Below are 13,480 nucleotides of genomic sequence, written 5' to 3' on the forward strand. Positions count from 1 at the left end.
TCCTGTGTGTATATAAGCTTATATTCCCCCCCTCCCTTTCCCCTCCCCCTCTGTCTCCTCAAAAAGCATTCTAGTTTATTCCTCTATAAATAAAAATGGGTTCCTTGGTGAGCCATTCACCCTCCCCCCCCCCCATCGGCACGCTACCTAGGCAAGCATGGCTTTAGCAGCGGGAAAAGGGGCTGATTCTCGCCCACCACATAGGTGAGCGTGCACTTTTGGTAGTACATGGGGTCGATATGCTCGAGATGGTCTATGATTGTCTCGAGGAGGTGGGCGCGGCCCACCGCGGCCCCGGCCGGGTCGTGGTGCACATGCGTGACATGGACGTGGAAATGGTAGTAGGAGGGCTGGTAGTGGACAAAGAGGCGCAGCTGCTCGGGGCCGACCCCCGGATACGTGGCGGGCACGACCTTGAGGACCTTTTCCCGGATGTTTTTAAGGAGCGGCAGATGGCCGCTGTGGAGCGAGCGGAGCGAGGCGATGTCGCGGCGGTTGACGATCACCTGAAGATAGAGGCTCTCGAGGGTCTTCTTGTCCCATTTGCTATGCGGGAAGGGCGGGGGTCCGTCAGCAACTCGCATGGTCGGAAGTAGCCATAAGGGGTCGAAGGGGAAGGGAGGGGGGCGGGGGCGGGGGCGGTGGATGCGACTTACCTGTCTGGCACCAGTACAAACCCCGTCTCGGGGTCGCGATCGTGCATGACGAACGAGTCCACCTCGGCCTTCTCCTCGATGATGTTGTAGACCCACTGAATGCGGCTGGTGGGGATCGCCTCGATGAATGGACGAACCACCTGAGCATAGATCTCGGGTGTCTCGTTGAACAGGTGGTAGGACTGAGCCGAGTACTTCTTGATGTGCTAAGCTCGGAGAAAATAAGAAGAGAAACCAGACGCCGTCATTTCCACTGAGGCAATACCATAGCTACACTTAGAAGGCGATGATTACCGCGTCAGTGCAAGGATAGATCAGCTCCATTTTGACGTCCTCCAGGTCCTCATCCCTGGCCAGCATGCCCGTCAACCAATGGTAGATGTCATTTTTTTCGCGCAGGTGAAGCGATGCAATGCGAGATCCCAGCGTGAGTTGGGGCAGCTCGCTGGAGTGGAAGTGAGATTTTTCGAGACGCAGGATAGCGTTCTCCCCGGCATCGGAGTCTGCGGAAGCGCTGGGATGGATTTTGCCGAGGAGAATGACCGATTTCGTGATGGGGTCTAGCGGTGGCAAAGGGAAAACAACCATCAAGACCGGCTCGAGGAAAGCGGGAGCAGGGGTCGGGAGGGAGTGCACCCACGGGCCTACCTTCATTCAGAAGCCGCACCAGCTTGAAGTGGCTAAGTACCTCTGCCGTTGACTCCATGGCGATGACCTTGCGATGTGCGGGAGAGCTGGAGCAGCGAGCTGGAGAGATGAAATAGGAGTGATGGTGGCTTAGCATGTGAGCTCTCGCAAGTAAAAAACTGTTTTCACCTCAGGGCTAAATTTTGTTCTTCCCTTTTCCAGACCTACAGCACAGGAAATAGTCGTTGTCAAGATGGTGGTAAGTGATCGCTGCTGCCGTGAAGGGTGAATGGGGAGTTGGATGGATGGGTGGATGGGTGGATGGGTGGATGGATGGATGGACGTCCGTCTGCCCCGTCTCCAACGCGAGGAGGGCTTTGGAGGGATACGATGAGGCTGGGATGAGAGGCCACTAAGGGAGGGCCGATGGGGGTGCTTTGTAGATTGGGCCATTTCAAGACGGCAGATCCTGCCTCGTTTCTCTGGACAAGATGCATTAACGTGGCGTTTTTTTTGTTTGCTTTTAGTTGGCAGTTGATCTTCTTAACCCCTCCGCCGAACAAGAAAAGAACACCCACAAGCTTAAGCGATTGGTACAGTCGCCCAACTCGTACTTCATGGATGTGAAGTGCCCCGGTAAGCATCCATCGCCGGCTGTCGGCATCCCTCGATGGCTCGCTGGGCTAAGAATGCTGACCCGATTTTCGCTTAGGTTGCTTTAACATCACCACCGTGTTCAGCCACGCGCAGACCGTTGTTGTGTGCGGCAGCTGTGCGACTGTCCTGTGCCAGCCCACTGGTGGTCGTGCTCGTCTGACCGAAGGTAAGCATTCCCCCTTTCCCTCCCCCTTTTCCTCCCTCGTTCGTTCTCCCCTGCCCTCTCGCTCCATCTTCCCCATCCCTTTCCCTTTTTCCTTGCCGCAGCCCGCGTCTCCTCCGCCTCCTTGGCATTTTTTTTTCTGTGCTGACACCCAGGAGCTGGTATTAATGGCCTTTTGTTTTCTTTGCGTTGTGTTCCTTCAGGTTGCTCTTTCCGCCGAAAGATTAACTAAGTTGTACCCAGATAAATATAATGATTTATTTGTGTTGACTTGAACCTCAACGGACGATCAATGAACATTTGATATTTCTCCAAAATAACAATAAATGAGCACCCTTCTTACCATTGTTCACTGGGTTGCGCAGCTCCCTAGAACCCTCCTGTTGAGGGAGCATCGCTAAACTTACTTGACAAATAAGCATAACTGCGAGGAAATTGAACCTTAAACCTCACATGACAAGCGTCTGAGGGATGGCAATGCAAACCTAACCATCCCTCCTCGCTGGTGACGCAACCCAACCTTAATATGAGCACGGGGGCTTCCAGGGAAGGCCTGCGAGCCTAACATGCAAAGGAGCTGACAGAGCTCCATAAATCGCATAAGACAGCCGAGTCTAAAGCTTGTGTCGATCCGCCTGGCGCTTATGCCTTGTGCGACGGAGCCGACGGGCGGGCTCGCCATACTTGCTTGGCCCAATTGGGGCCTGTCATCTCATCAGCACAGGGAGGCGCATCCGCGAGAATCCTGCGGTCGATATTCACCCGTATATTGGCGTATATTGGCCCCCTCTCACCAGCTCCCCCTCATTAGCAGGTAGATTAACATTTCAGCCACCAGGGAGGGACAGGCATTAGGTTCTTCCTCTCCAGCAGGCCCTTCCATGCGACGCCCAGGGGCACGCATGACCCTGTGAAGATGCCAGCTCCGCGGATCCCGTCCGCTTCCCACGCGGCCCGCCGCCATAGCGCTGCCAGCCTGAGCCGCGCCATGCAAGCGCCGGTATTGCGCTTCACGCATTGCAGCTTAACGATCCCAGGGGCTGGCCCTGCCTTGGCCCCATCGTGAGCCATTTGGCAACCCCCAAATTTGGGTACCCGCCATTTGCCGAGGTAGCCTGTTGTCTTGGAAGTCCTCTCTCGAGCCTACTTTAATTCTTTCCTTTTTCTTTCGGGGCGGGCGGGAGGGGGGAGGATAAACTATTTCTCCCAGCCCCGCCCACCATTCCCCTTTGGCCGCGGGCGGGCGGAGTGTGCGGGTGCTCGCCGGCCAAGACGGCCAAGACGGCCAAGACGGCCAAGCGGCAGCCGCAAGCGCGGCCCTGCCGTCGCGACCGCAGCGAGCGAGAGCGGGCGGGGGGCGGTGCAGCGCGCGGGTGGAGAAAACGGGCAAATAGGATTAGTAACTCGGATTCCCGCCCTGGCCTCTGATGATCGGAGGCTTTTTGTGCACTTACGTCGCGGCCCAATCCACTGGGCGGACTTTGGTTTCACAAGCGGATGCAAAGTGGTTTCAGTTATATTACTGATCGCAATTGTTTGTTACGAGGGCGAAGGGCGGGAGCTTTCGTCACGGGCTGCAGCTGCTGAAACCCACCCCCAGAGCGTGCCCCGCCTCCCCCCCTTTTTCGAGAGGCGTGGGCCCAAGCGCTTGCGCTGAGTGCGGGGGGCGGCCGGCGGGCCTTGCCAGTGTGCTCGGCCGGCGTCTGGCCCATGCAGCCGCCCCGCGGCTGGCCGCGAACCCTCAATGCAGCCCAGGGCTGCATATGGGCCTGCGGCCGGAGCCAAAAGGCTAACCGTGCCGGCATCGAATCAGCAGGGCCGGCCGCGGGAGGGGCAGCGGCTCCCCATTAGTCCAAGCAGGCTCAGGTCGCCAATGGGCTCGGTCGCACAATCAAAGACCCTTGTCCTAGGCTCGACTGGAAGAACACAAGGCCGAGGCCTCTGTTTGGAACAGAGCAAGCGCGGTGATTGGCGCATGCATTTCCACAACAAGAGGGAAAAAAGTTTGAGGTGAGAATGCAGGGCCCTCCCGTTTCTCTCCAGCTTCCTCCTCTTTTCTCCCACCACCGTTATGGGCCTCCGGCGCAAGAAAGCAGCTGCCCCCCCGCACCCCCTCCCGCACCCCCTCCAGGCTCCCCCGCGTGTCAGCAGCGACGCCGCCAGCGACGAGAAAACCCAAGTCAGCCACTTCACCGACCGGTCGTCCGAGGACGGCGCAGACTCCTCCCGGCCCTCAACCCCGCTTGAGAAATCCTCCTCCGTCACCCTGACCCGGCCAACCCTGGCCGCCTCCTCCTCCTCCTCCTCCACCTCCATCACCCCGGACTCCACGGCCACCGCCCTCTCCACTACCCTCCCCATGCCTCCCCCCCTCAAATACCACAGCGGCTTCTCCCGCCTCCCCACCGACCGCACCGACGAGGACAGCGTCGAATGGGACGAGACCCTCCCTGATGACGTCGCTTCCACCCTCCCGCCAAAAGACTCCTTCCATTTGGTGTATTGGATCTTTGTGCTGCATGGCATCTCGATGCTGCTCCCATGGAATGGTAATTCCCACCTCCCCCCACCCCCCCTCTGGAGATCTCCTTGCTAATGCCCTCTCTTTTCCCTTTCTTTCCCCCCCAACCCTCCTCGCTAGTCTTCATCACAGCCTCCGATTTCTTTTCCCGCAGATTCGCCGGCACACCCTATGCCGACAGCTTTCAAAATTACTTCTCTATCTGCTATAATGTCCCAAATCTAGTGTTTCTGATCCTTGCCCTCATGTCAAAAAAGCTGGTACGCTCTCTCTTTCTTTTTCCTCTGTTTTGCCTCCATGCATTGGGATTGAGGATAACTTCTTTCCCTCTCTTTTCCTCCGCCAGTCCTTCTCTTGGCGCATCAAGATCGCCATCGTTGCCAACGTGATCGTTATGCTGCTGCTTGCGCTCTCCGCCATGACCGCCGCTCTGGGCACTGGCGAAGTGTACTTCAAGGTGATCCTCACGCTGGTCGCCATCATGGGCGCCTCCGCCGCTCTGTATCAGAATGGCATCTTTTCCCTGGTCTCTCAGTTCCCCGCGATCTACATGCAGGCCGTTATGAGGTAGGAGGGCATTCCCCGGCTTATCCATCCGTGGATCACGGGCCTTGCGCGAATTCGGTGCTTATCTGCTTTTCGTTTTTTTTTTCCTCCCTCCTCTCTAGTGGGCAAGGTATCGGAGGCGTGTCCGTAGCCCTTGCGCAGATCTTGACCACCGTCACCGTCGGCTCCGGCATCAACGTATCCCTTGGTGACGTGCAACTGAGCGCATTCCGCTACTTCATATTTGCCTTCTCCATCTCGTTCACATCCTTTGTGGGGAACTTCGTCCTGCTCAAGCTCCCCGTCTACAAGGTAACTCCTCCCCCCTCTCCCTCTCCCCTCCCCTCCTGCTAATGCTCATGCTCCGTGTCGTCCTAGTATTATACAACGTACAGCGAAGCCGACTCCTCCGTCTTCTCCACCTCCGAGACGGTGCTGGACGGCATCTCCCAGCAAAAGCCCACGATCCGCCAGGTCCTGCCCAAGATCGTGAAGCCCGCCTTCTCCGTCACCTACGTCTTCCTTATCACCCTCGCCCTCTTCCCCTCCATCACCTCCCTCATCCACTCGGTGACCCCCACCAAGTCGCGCTTCTTCGCCAACGATGTCTTCGTCGGGTTCCACTTCCTGCTCTTCAACATCGGGGACATCGTGGGCAGGGTCATGCCCGGGTTCCGGCTCCTGCAGCTGACCAACGGCAACATGCTTGTGTGGGGCTCCCTCTTGCGTACCGCGTTTATACCTCTCTTCCTGATTTGTAACGTGGATGTCACCCCTCGGCGCGTGCAAACCCTTATCACCAACGATGGGCTCTATTTCTTCATCATGTTTTTGTTCTCCGTGTCCAACGGCTACCTCGGCTCGCTTTCCATGATGGCCGCCCCTCAGGTCCGTGGAATCCGGCAGGGCGAGAAGGACTTGGTGGGGAGTTTGATGGCGGTGTTTCTGACCGCCGGCCTGGTGCTGGGGTCTGTGTTTTCCTTCCCGCTGCGGATGGCCGCTTAAATGCAGCTCGAGTACCCCCCCCCCCCTCCCCTCCATCTCTCGTGGGTATGCATGTGTGTGTGCGTGTGTTGTATTCGTTATGGACTCGCTTATCTCGTAGCTTCAAATACACTTGTTTTAATAACTGTTTTCTCTTTTTTTTTTCCTACTTTTTTCTTCTATTTCCTCCCATTCCATCTCTGCTTTTAACCTCTGTACATTAATAAATACATCATGGATACTTTGCCTCTATTGCTCGCGAGGATCCGAAACCGATCTGGAAAACAAAACGGTCGATTGTCTCTTCTAGGAAAATGCCCACCAGTTTCCCCAATGGGTCGATCTTCATAAAGGGGAATCAAAAGGGGGAAGGTGGGGGTTTCATAGCGGCAATTCCTTATGGAAATACCAGGAATGCAAACCTCATGGAAATGGCCCTAATTTGGTCGGTGACTAACGCTGGGACAGTACCTATGCATGATATGTCATGATGCGGGGCAGTTATGGAGGGGAAAATACTTAGCGTCCAGCACCTTACCGGCCCGCTCTTTCTCTCCTCGACGCCCTCATCAGGGAAGCACTCCAACGGATACCTCCTCCTCTCTCACTTGTAAAATGGAGACGAAAGTGCGATCGTGGCCCGAGGCAGCTCCGAGCCCGTCCTGTCAGTACGAAAGGTATTGATTGAAAGCTTCATTAGAGAGTTCATCGTCGCGAATAAACATGAAAATCCTTTTTGAAACACCCTGAATGTCCCAAAGCATTTGGCTTGTCGCGATTCCCCTTCTCTGCACCTTGCTCTCCATCTTTAATCTCCTCCTCCTGCGTCTCCTGACGCGCCGATTCCATCGCATCGGTCTAAATAACAATAATAGATGGACTTGGGGGGACTATGTGCACATGGTGCTTTTGATTGAGCAGAGTCTGGTCGTCTTAGCAAGAATCGGCTGGAGGGGCTGGGTGGAGAGGGAAAAATGCGCAGTGGTGAACGCTGCCCTCATGCTAATTCCTGTGGTAAACTCTCCTTTCCACAACACACCCATACTCGTCTGCTTGAACTAGTCTTGTTATTTTATCTTTATCTTTTTGCTCACCCTCACCTCCGGAATCCTTTCCAGGTGTACGCACTTGGTTTCTACATTTTCTTTTCAAAAAGCTCTGCTGCTACCACTTCTGCCCGTTTGCTCCCGTTGTACACTGTGTACGCTACATGCGGCGCCGCACAGCTCTATTTCTGGGCACGGGGTGACCTCTTAACAATAAATGTAGACTGGATACTGGCGATATTGGAGACCGCAGGTTGGTCCTTGCTGATCCTGCTGGTAGGGAGTCGTCCCCTATCGGGAGGAGCCGGTGAAAGCCAGGGGCCCTGCGCACACTATGTAAATTTCCTCTCAATGTCACCTCTAGTTGCCCCATCTGATCCCCTTAATGGTGTGTATTTGATCAGGAAAAACAGGCGTCGCCCGAAGCGACCATGTCGTTCTTCTCCAGCATGCTGTTTTCCTGGATGAACGGGCTCATCTCGCTTGGAAGCCATCGGCCCCTCGAGAAGGAGGATCTGTGGGAATTGGCATCCTGGGTCCATCCGGAGGAGGTGTATGAAGAGTTCCAGGGAAAAAGGTAAGCGGACCCCACCTCTGAACTATTCTGTTCCCTTGCTCACGCCCCTCCCCGCTGAATTTTCTCTTTGCCAATGTTGGGACTGTGTTACAGATCGAATACACTCCTCCGGCGCATCTGGCTATTGAACCGTGGCATCTTATGGAGACAGCTGGGTCTCGCACTTGCTGCGGTCGCTCTCAGCTATGCGCCTCCCTACTTCCTTCAACAGTTGCTCCTCTTTTTCGAGCATCCTAGTCAAGGTCCTCTCGTGGATGCCTATCTAGCCGCGTTTTGCATATTTCTCACGAGCTCCGCCTACACTGTGGTCGACAATCAGGAGGAGAACTACAATCGATTGCTCATGCTGCGAACCTACGCGAGCTTGCAATCTGAGGTGTACAGAAAGTTCTTGAGACGAAAGCTTCTCACCCAGAACCCCGTCACCGGGGAGTCAGAGGCAGAGGTAAGCGACAGGGATGAGACCGGGCGGTTGCTCAATCTAATGACGACGGATGCGGAGCGCGTCTCATCCCTCTTCAACTACCTCATCGCCCTAAGCATGACCCCACTGCACATTGTTCTGGGCACCCTTTTCCTCTACAACGTGTTGGGCTGGAGCGCCCTCATTGGCATGCTTGCCCTGCTTCTTGCTCTCCCGCTTCAGCTCGTGTCGAGCCGAGCTTACTCGCGGCTGCAGAAATCGCTGCTGCAGACGAAGGATGCGCGCATCTCCCTGACGAGTGAACTGTTGAAGGCGGTGAGGATCGTGAAGTTCTGCGCGTTTGAGCGAAGATTCGGGGACAAGATCTTGGAGGCTAGGGAAAAGGAACTGAAATGCTATCTGCACCGTAAGTATTCTCTACCGTTGCTTTTCTTGGCTTGATGATTTATCGGCGAGTTAACTCTCCATCCTTCTCCCCCCCTCTCCGTCTTTTCTTCGCCTCCCTCCCCGGTAGTGTTCATTATAAGAGGAATTTTCGATTTGACTTGGTTCCTACTGCCCACCCTTGTTACCATAATCGCCCTCTTTTCGTACACGAAGATTTTCCAAAACGAGCTGTAAGCCCTCTCTCTCCTCAAAATGGTCTTTTCGGATGGATTCTATTGACCCCCCCCCTTCTTTGAATTCTCTAGCACGGCGGCAAAAACCTTCACCGCCATCACCCTTTTCGACATACTCCGGGTTCCCTTCACCCTCTTCACTGAAAAATTTCTCAAAAGTCAGGACGCCATTGTGTCGCTTCGCCGCCTCGAAGTATTTTTGCAATCAGAAGAGTCGGAAAAGTACGATCCCCAGCAGGATGTGCAGGGGCAAATCGAGGAGGGGGGTTTGGTGGAGGAGGGAGACGCTCGCGAGCTTGCCTTGGTGAACGGAACCTTTTGCTGGCCTACCCTAAAGTCCAGCTCGAGCAGCTCAATATCCACGAAGATCTCCAGCGAGGATCATTGCTCAGGCATCACTCATGGCTTACTCTCTCAGGTCCTCCCTACCTCGTCGACCTCTCTGAAGCCGCCCGTCGCTCTTAGAGCTTTGACCATTAGCTTTCCGCGTGGAAAGCTGAGCATTATCTGTGGGCCTACTGGTTGCGGGAAGACGGCTCTCCTGCTTGCTCTTTTGGGGGAGATGGAAAGAGTTGGCGGATTTGTCCAGGCGCCCACCCTGGGAAGTCAGGAAGAGATTGAGAGGGCCAGGGTGGTGGACTCGAGCGGGCTCTCGCACAATGGGGTTGCGTATGTTGCGCAACAAGCCTGGCTGCTCAACGCCACCGTACGGGACAATATCCTCTTCGGGGAGGAGTGGAATGCCGAGCGCTACCGCCGAGTCATCGAGGCCTGCGCGCTCACCAGAGACCTCGAAATTTTGCGTGCCGGCGACTTGACCGAGATCGGCGAGAACGGAATCACGCTCTCCGGCGGCCAGAAGCAGCGTATTGCCCTGGCCCGTGCTCTATATAGCCCCGCGCGCCACCTCCTCCTCGACGACCCCCTCTCGGCGGTGGATGCCAATGTGGCCCGGCATATATACGAGCAGTGTCTCACCGGCGACTTGACCAAAGGTCGAACTCGCATTCTGGTGACCCACCACTTGAAGCTCTCTCTGCCCTCTGCAAGCATGATTTTGCTGATGGGGGAGGGTGGAACCGTTGTAGGCAGGGGGACGGTGGACGAGATAAAGGAGCAGGGGCTGCTCTCAGAGGTGCTGAGCGTGGAGGGAAAGAAACAGGTGGAGTCCATGCTGGCGATGAAGGAGGAGGAGGAAGAAGGAGAAGAGGGCGCGGAGACGATAAGCGATCCCAGCTCGCCTTCTCCCGCAATGGGCGACGATGAAGACGGGCAGTCAAAACCCATCTTCTTGGGGACGAACGAGGAGATGCGGCAGAGAGGTCGTACTCAATGGAGCGTGTATGGACGGTACTTGAAAGCCAATGGCAATGTGCCTTTTTGGATCCTTCTGATGACCTTGTTTTCCGCTCACCAATTGCTCGAGGTGGTGGACAGGTGGGTGTTGAAGGTCTGGAGCGAGGACACGTCCATTCCTGGGCTGTGGTCCTGGACACTCACCACCCTGGCGCCCGGTACCTTGATAGCTCTAAGTGCTCAACACGATAACAATTATTATCTCCGTATGAATCCAAGTGTACCATGCAGTTGGACTGATGATTGGAAAACAGTAACCCTTTTTTTTGTATTTGTATGGTTATGTTACCATAGTGGTCTATTGCTCTGTTCAGCTCGCCATCGTGGTCATTCTGATCTTCCGGACGGCAGCGTTGTACTATGGCTCTCTACGGGCTTCGCGTAATCTCCACCAGGAGTTGCTGCGGGTGATACTCCACGCGCCGCTACGCTTTTTCGACACGTGCCCCATAGGCCGAGTCTTGAACCGCTTCTCGAACGACCTTGACACCATCGACAACACGCTCGCCCTGAACTGGAGCTTTGTCCTCTGGAACTCGCTGCAGATAATAGCAGGTATCGCGGTGATCTCGGTGATTGCCCCGGCGTTCTTGCTATTTGTGGTGGGCGTGGGGATCCTGTACAGCGGGATAGGCCTCTACTATATCCGAAGCTCTCGCGAATTGAAGCGTCTGAGCAGCGTCGCGCGTTCCCCGGTCTATTCGCTCATCTCCGAAACCTCCACGTAACCTATGCCCCCTATTAGGCTTTCATCTTCTAATTGGTTGATATTTTTTGCTTTATGGTAGTGGGTTGGCGACCATCAGGGCGTTTGGGCGCGAGGCCTACTTCTTTCGAGATCTCTTGAAAAGGTGCGAACTGACAAGAAAACGGTTGCATATGCATCTATCTCACCCTCTCCCCTCTCCCAATCTAGAATCAACCGAACCATCCAGACCACCTATTTTCTCTGGGCCTGCAACCGTTGGCTTGCCGTGCGTGTGGAGCTGCTGGGAAGTTCGATCACCTTTATTGTAGCCATCTTGCTACTTGGTAATCTGGACCACATCACTGCTGGCGGGGCGGGTTTGGCTCTGACCTTCACTAGGACGGTGCTGTTGTATAGTTATGTAGGTTATATTTTTACTGGGACCACTAATATCTAACACTTTCACCCAACAACTCTGTCCATCCTTGTCTAGTGGCTCATCTTGCAACTCACTTACGTGGAGTTGGAATTAAACAGGTAGATGAGTTCGACTACCTTAACCTTCCCCCCCTTCCCCCCTCCCGAATTGGTCCAGCTGACTCTCTCCTATTTTGCATCTAGCGTCGAGCGAGTTGAGGAGTATATACGCCTCATCCCACAAGAACCTCCTGCCATCATCGAAAATTCAAGACCTCCAGCCGGGGTAGCGCATCCATGAAGATGGCTGTCTCAAAGGATTTATACTGATGGGTTATTTTTTTTATTTCAACTGTAGTGGCCTTTTGAAGGGAAGATAGTGGTGCAAAATCTCTGGATCCGCTACTCTCCGGAGCTGGACCCCGTTTTACGAAATCTTTCGTTCGAAATCAAAGGCGGCGAGAAGATAGCTATTGTCGGGCGAACCGGTTCAGGGTATTTCTTCTTTGCTCATCCTGTGGCTGTATTCTCACCTTATGTGTTCTCACTCCAATACTTTTACGCTCTTCTCTCTTGATCCAAAGGAAATCCACGCTGGCTCTAGCTCTTATGCGCTTCATGGACCCTTGTGAAGGAAGAATTGAGATTGATGGGGTGGACATCACAAGTATTGGCGTGGAAGACCTTCGTTCGAGGCTGACCATCATTCCGCAAGGTATAGGAAAGTGATAAATTAGGATTTCCGAGCTCTGTATTGATCCCGATTTTTGCGGTCCTCCTATGTTGACCGCGGATTCCGCCATAGATGCTATTCTCATGTCCGGCACCGTCCGTTCCAACCTTGACCAGTTTGATGAGTACGATGACTCCGCACTATGGGATGCTCTGTATAGTGTGCACCTTGTGCCAAGAACAGTCTCCAGCTCGTCTTGCTCCTCTCTCTCCTCTTCGGCAGGCTCTTCCCTCGTCGGAACCAATTCGCATGGCCCCGCCCCGAATCACGAGACTGCCCCTCAGGTCACTGCCATTACCAGCCTAGATGATCCGGTCGCGGAGGGCGGCTCGAATTTCAGCCAGGGCCAAAGGCAGCTCTTGTGTCTCGCCCGTGCGCTTCTCCATCGCTCAAAGATAGTGATCATGGACGAGGCCACCTCGTCGGTCGACATGCGCACCGACCGCAAGATTCAGCGCACTCTGCGTGCACTAGATCTCTTCGTCAGTGGCTCAACCCTCATCACCATTGCACATCGTCTTCACACGGTGATCGACTATGACCGGGTGATGGTGTTAGACGCGGGAGAGGTGGTCGAGTTCGATGAACCTCGCCACCTATTCCATCGGGAAACTAGCATGTTCAGGCAGCTCTGTGTGCAGTCTGGGGAACTCGACCACTTGAGAGGCTTGCTTAAAACTTGATCTCCGCGAGCGAGCCATTCCTCTTTTTTCTTTCCCAACCTATTTTTAAATTTTTTTTTAATTTATTTCGACCACAATGACAAAAATTTCACTAATGTATTATGCTTTCGTGGCTATTGATTAACAAAATTGTATTCGATTCCAATTGCATCACTAGAATAAAATCAACGCTGCGGTCCTTTGATGTATATGCACATCTTTTCTTTATATATACGATTTGCATTTTAAGGTAAGGGATAGGACGAGAACTGGCCAGCTAATTTGGCCATATTAGGGGACGAATTTGCAAAGACTTGAATGATCGATTGATGGCCCCACAGACTCCAGATCGGATTACAAAAAGGGATTTGGATGATTAGGCGATCCACATGCGTCTGGCAGATATCCCGGCCAGCCATCAGAGGATCTGAACAGGCCCCACCAGTAGAAAAGGCCAAAAGTTCGTGGTGGCAGATCTTCGGGCAAAGCCTAAATATAGAAACTTGCCTGCTGCCTACTACCAACACCGAAACATTAATTGCCCTGCTCCTTTGCTTGGCAGAGGTTTTCACTATTACGCAATTCGGTTTGTTATCGCGTGCTTGGGATCCTTTTAGACTGGACTATTGTAAGATGGGTACCTTGCAAAAGGGTTTAACCTCGAAACTCGTAAGACTAGTTTTCCCATTTAACTTGCAGTACAAACACAAGTTTCTTGTGTTTACTCCACGCCTTTGAGTCACTAGGATGTTCTATCACGCTTCACTGGAACCTCGACGACAAATATCGCACTCACCGTAGGT

At 54.1% G+C, this 13,480-nt stretch overlaps 5 protein-coding genes across 5 annotated transcripts; 3 read left to right on the plus strand and 2 right to left on the minus strand.

The window, feature by feature from the left end:
- Positions 1-143: 143 nt before the first annotated feature.
- Positions 144-1,440, minus strand: VTP21DRAFT_174 (uncharacterized protein; the record flags this gene model as incomplete). Its single annotated transcript, XM_069391860.1, has 4 exons — positions 144-546; positions 657-862; positions 951-1,216; positions 1,305-1,440. The coding sequence occupies 4 exons, from the start codon at positions 1,438-1,440 to the stop codon at positions 144-146; spliced, it is 1,011 nt and encodes a 336-aa protein (XP_069256553.1).
- A 96-nt stretch (positions 1,441-1,536) lies between these two features.
- VTP21DRAFT_175 (40S ribosomal protein eS27) lies at positions 1,537-2,335 on the plus strand (the record flags this gene model as incomplete). The annotated part of the gene is made up of 4 exons (XM_069391871.1): positions 1,537-1,542; positions 1,811-1,919; positions 1,996-2,106; positions 2,307-2,335. The coding sequence occupies 4 exons, from the start codon at positions 1,537-1,539 to the stop codon at positions 2,333-2,335; spliced, it is 255 nt and encodes an 84-aa protein (XP_069256554.1).
- A 210-nt stretch (positions 2,336-2,545) lies between these two features.
- Positions 2,546-3,908, minus strand: VTP21DRAFT_176 (uncharacterized protein; the record flags this gene model as incomplete). The annotated part of the gene is made up of 4 exons (XM_069391882.1): positions 2,546-2,807; positions 2,939-3,225; positions 3,324-3,527; positions 3,627-3,908. 4 exons carry the CDS (start codon positions 3,906-3,908, stop codon positions 2,546-2,548), a joined length of 1,035 nt encoding a protein of 344 aa, XP_069256555.1.
- Positions 3,909-4,174: 266 nt separating this feature from the next.
- VTP21DRAFT_177 (uncharacterized protein) lies at positions 4,175-6,175 on the plus strand (the record flags this gene model as incomplete). The annotated part of the gene is made up of 5 exons (XM_069391893.1): positions 4,175-4,652; positions 4,745-4,884; positions 4,971-5,191; positions 5,293-5,482; positions 5,549-6,175. The coding sequence occupies 5 exons, from the start codon at positions 4,175-4,177 to the stop codon at positions 6,173-6,175; spliced, it is 1,656 nt and encodes a 551-aa protein (XP_069256556.1).
- A 729-nt stretch (positions 6,176-6,904) lies between these two features.
- On the plus strand, positions 6,905-12,698 carry VTP21DRAFT_178 (uncharacterized protein; the record flags this gene model as incomplete). Its single annotated transcript, XM_069391904.1, has 14 exons — positions 6,905-7,168; positions 7,273-7,536; positions 7,605-7,777; positions 7,871-8,607; positions 8,716-8,818; positions 8,894-10,430; positions 10,492-10,901; positions 10,966-11,028; positions 11,094-11,286; positions 11,359-11,402; positions 11,487-11,568; positions 11,641-11,777; positions 11,867-11,997; positions 12,088-12,698. 14 exons carry the CDS (start codon positions 6,905-6,907, stop codon positions 12,696-12,698), a joined length of 4,749 nt encoding a protein of 1,582 aa, XP_069256557.1.
- Between the last annotated feature and the right edge of the window lie 782 nt (positions 12,699-13,480).

This window comes from Calcarisporiella thermophila, assembly GCF_041956535.1.
Source record: "Calcarisporiella thermophila strain CBS 279.70 unplaced genomic scaffold VTP21scaffold_1, whole genome shotgun sequence".
Taxonomy (NCBI): Eukaryota; Fungi; Calcarisporiellomycota; class Calcarisporiellomycetes; order Calcarisporiellales; family Calcarisporiellaceae; genus Calcarisporiella; species Calcarisporiella thermophila.